The sequence below is a fragment of the Galeopterus variegatus genome, unplaced genomic scaffold (assembly GCF_000696425.1).
Source record: "Galeopterus variegatus unplaced genomic scaffold, G_variegatus-3.0.2 Scaffold52, whole genome shotgun sequence".
Classification (NCBI taxonomy): Eukaryota; Metazoa; Chordata; class Mammalia; order Dermoptera; family Cynocephalidae; genus Galeopterus; species Galeopterus variegatus.
The window spans coordinates 1,054,120-1,058,501 of NW_007726163.1; the positions used below are offsets into that span (position 1 = coordinate 1,054,120).

The 4,382-nt window shown below is 47.0% G+C and overlaps 1 protein-coding gene across 1 annotated transcript in view; it reads right to left on the reverse strand.

The window, feature by feature from the left end:
* Positions 1 to 250: 250 nt before the first annotated feature.
* LOC103590961 (chromosome unknown open reading frame, human C2orf43) overlaps positions 251 to 4,382 on the reverse strand; it is a 114,055-nt gene continuing 109,923 nt past the window's right edge. Inside the window, exon 6 of the mRNA XM_008573325.1 lies at positions 251 to 723. Coding sequence (XP_008571547.1) covers positions 532 to 723 — 192 coding nt within the window. The 3' untranslated portion in view covers positions 251 to 531. The remainder of the gene's footprint in view (positions 724 to 4,382) is intronic.

The window sequence follows — 4,382 nt, forward strand, 5'->3', positions numbered from 1 at the left end:
AGGTCCACTGCTAATACCCACTGCTCATCACTTCCCGCTCCTGGAACATGAGTGTATGCTCCTCCTGATCTTATACACTTCACATATCTGACTATACTCATGCACTTAACACTTACTGATTACTTTTACGTTTTCTACCACGTACTTCATGATTTTCTCCAGGAGAGCCTATTCTACAATGTAACTCAATTGAAATCAACTAAATTTAGATTTTCTTTTGTCTGCAAGGATCCTGCCTACCAAAATAAACCATATGGTGCTAGTGGGTATCTTGTGTAAACATGACATCTTGTTTAGATCACTGTGTTCCCTGAGTCTTGGAAAATGTGTTGTTAAACCTATGGAATGATCAACTATGTTTACTTCATCCTGTAGCATGGGGAGCTGGGAGCTGGTAGTTTTTCAGTCAAGAGGTTCTCACTTTTTTCTTTTCTAATATCAAGCATCAAAATGAAACATTTACATAGTAAGCATAGTGCACCCACTGCCTCCATGTACTGGCTGTAGGTGCCCGTTTCCTTGTGTCAGTATTTATATTTTGGAGAGATCATCCTTCAGCCGGTCAGCTACAATTTCAGCCATTTCCTGGTGAAAATGGAGGATAAAACCATGAGGTATATTTTTCTCACAGAGTCGAATATCTCCTTCTGGAAAATCTTTCTTGATGTCTTCATAGTACTCTTTTGGACACCAATTATCTTTGGAACCATAGTAAAATGTAAGCTAAAAGAGAAGACAAAACATTTTATGAGAAAACACTTTCCCTTCCTGACACAGATATGACAGCAGCCTGCAGTGCTCTGAAGACAGCTGGTCCCCAGGCTCCCTCCAGAGCGTGGCTCTCCTAAGGCAGCAACCCTTCACGGTTTACAGGAGTGTGCTCAGAGGAGTCGGGTGGAAGGAAACACATGCAGGGAGACACTTGTGTGATAGATCACCCATAGTTCACTAAAAGGACTTACCCGCAAAGTTGTGTGTAGTGAGTTTGGGATGGACACCGGAGAAAAGGCAGGTGAGAAGAGAGTCAGGAGATACAGTCACTGAGTGGCTAGTCACCACTAAATCAACTTAATAGGTCTCATAAAGCCATATGGCAGGCATATAGGACATGTGTGTTGAATGAATGCAAAGGTGAATCAGATAGTCTAAGGCTTTTCAATGTGACTGATAAAAAATGATCAGTATCCTCAGAGAGTTTATGAAATTTCCAAGAAAAGGCTCCACGCGGCAGAAGAGTATGTTGATTCAGTGGGGAGGTGTTATATTTCAGGTGACAGCAAGCAGGCTGAATGGGGACCGAACCTCCTTTGAGGCTTTGTTAATACCCACACTGGATATGTAGCTATACCTGCATGGGAGATACACACACACACACACACACACACACACACACACACACACACACACACACACACACATACACCTGATATTCAGAAAGACACACAGTGGTAATTTCCACAAAAGATAAGAATGAAACTTTAAGGACCCTATGGCATCTGTTATGACAAAAAAAGTTATACCTGGCTCTAGCCCTTAACTGGCCAGTTACAGTCACTTGCAGCTTTCATAATATACCAAATTTGCTCATTCACTCACTTAATCACTTATTCATTAATCTGATCGGCAGGTGCTAATTGAGCACCTACTCTGTATTAGGAACCTGGTAAACAGGTAATAAGACAGTCTTGGGTAAGTGGAGACAGGAGACCCCATGTCCACAAGACAATCCGAGAGCCCAGATGAGCAGCAGCTGGTGGGAAGCAGTGGGCAGGAAAGATTCCTGAGAGAGTTGATACCTGAGCTGAGTCTTCATGTTGGGGGAACACACTGTGGGAAGCAGACTAAGCAAAGTCAAAAGCATGAAAGAGTACGGCATGCCTGGGGAATTGGAATTAATGAAACATGGCTGGATTATAGGGTAGTGGGAGACGAGACTGGAGAGGCAGAGGGAGATCGGGGTCATGGACAGCCACCTTCTGCACGTGCTAAGGGGGTTGCACTTTATTATGGAGCCCACAGGAACTAACAAAAGACTTTACACATGAAATGACATGGTAAGGTCTATATGTCAGGAAATTACTCTGGCTACATGGGAAGAGAGATTGGAGGGGATCAAGTGGAAGGGGGAGGAGGGTACAGGAAACAGGTGTTATTGTCCACTGTATGGTTTTACTCTCAATCATTAAATTCATGATCTGAATATGGGACAGCTGAGATTGCTCTTATGAAAATACTGTCCTTTATTATAGTACCACTATGACTTAACCAATATTTAAAGAGACAGTTTAAAAAAACGCCTTAAAGAAGAAAATACTTAATGTAGTAGTCTAGAGAGTAAATTATTAACTAAACCTTGAGTGGCAGACTTATTCTGAATCACTTCATGGAGGTTCTGGTTGTCACCTGGCATTCCAGTTTTGAATGCTGCAGAGGACCTGAGGCTTATAAATATATCACTTAATTTACTCTTCCCGTTCTCCTATTTTTGCTCACTTCAACCATTTGTGGGCACTCCAAAGTCCCTAAAACTAAAACTAAAACTCATTTCCCATGGCTCCTATCAGAGTAATAACTTCTTTGGTTTCCTGGAGAATAGGAGAAGCCTAGCTGGTTGCCTGGTTCTTCCTCCTGGTCTCAGCTCTTTCTAAAGCTCTAAAATGCTGCTACCTCACAAACAGTGGGCAGCTATTCTGGCTAGTCATAGAAAGATGTTTCCTAGGATCTCTGTGCAACAACCAGGCTACAACTTCCCCTTGAAATATGAGTTGAGAGTACAAGCTACTTGTAGGTATTAATTAACTACCATCAGGAGTAATAACTTTAGGTTCTCTCTACAGCACTCCCTACACTCACCGCTAGGAATCTTTTAAATTATATTCAGGAAATAGCACGTGCAACAATCACTATGCACAGTTGTTCAGCACTTCCTCAGGGCATGAAACAGTGTTGAGAAACCTGAAAATTTAGACATGGGCTTGTGCCTGTCAGGTCTGTTCATTTCTCCAGTGCATGTTCTTGCCTAAAGATACCTGGACACTAAGAAAGCCACTCTGGGACCCTCACTACAGTGGTGAAGTCTTGTGAAAACGGTAATACAGAAGCTGGCTAGAGGGAAAGCAAAGCAGAAAATACTTCCTCGACAAACAAGCAACAAGAGGTTCGAGGTTTTAGGGCCGACACAAAAGAAGACTCCTGAGAGCGCCCAAGCCCTGCTGCGGGTTCGAGCGAGCAGCCCGAGACAACAAAGGCCAAGTAAGTCAGCAGAGACGACACAGAAATGGAGTGGAAGGCGCCGGACCGGCCCAACTCTGCGAGCTCTGTGAGTCACCCCCAGTCCAGCCTCACTTGCGGGGTGAAACCCGACTGCTCCCCGCCCGCCTGGCTCCCGCCTACCACACCAGGCTAGGCGCCCGCAACACACCTGCCTCCATTTTCTCAGGTGGGGGCGGAGACGGCCGGCTTAGAGCAGGCAGGCCAGCCATCTCTGCTTGGCGCGGCTTCTCACTGAGGCGTGCCACTTGCTTACCTCGATGTGGGGCACCCCGGGGCCTGTGGACCGGCCTACAATCCCACTCTCCCCATGGATCTCTGACGGGGCTGGTAGCGTGGGAAGCCCCCGGCCAGTGTCAGGAGGGCAGAGAAGAGGAGTCCACCCAGATTGTCTCTCCACCACACCCTGGGCTTCGGCCCCAGGTAAACTCCCTGTTTCCGGGAGGCAGATACCATCTCTGTGGGCCTCAGTTTGGAAGAACCCCTAACTGACTTCTGGTTGGGAGAGGGGAGCCTGGAGTGCTCTGGAGCTGGATTGAAGCTGCCGGAGAGCACTCCCAGAGGGCGCCCCAGGCGACCCGTGCTGGGGGGAGTCAAAGAGGAACTGTGTGCTGTGGGACCCTCCCCCGAGGAGCTCACACCCTGCAGTTGGAGAGACTAGACACCTTCTGGGCAGGGCGGGGCAGGGCACAGCTTTGATGTCTCAGCTGAAAGACGAGGTGTGCAGAAGACATGCCTCAGCCCTGTTCTGAGCACACAGAGTGGGGAGGGGTCCAGCAAAAGGAGGCGGAGTCTCGGGGGAAAAAAAAACAACAATAATTACACACCCTGCGGGAACCCTTTGCAAGGCTCAACAGCCCCACCTAGTGAACACAGAGTGTGAAAACGCCCCGATAGCGAGATGCAGAACACACACACCTTACGGGACTGGCAGGGCGGTATCCACCAACCTACTAGAATTCAAACTGACCAGAGAGCAGACTTCCCGCAGAGGTCCAAGACCCGAGTGAAACTCCCTGCCGAAATGAACAAAGACCCAAAAAGAGATACGAGAAATGCAAAAAACCAAGAAAGTAGACCACCAAAAGTTAATAAATCTCAAACTCTAGATC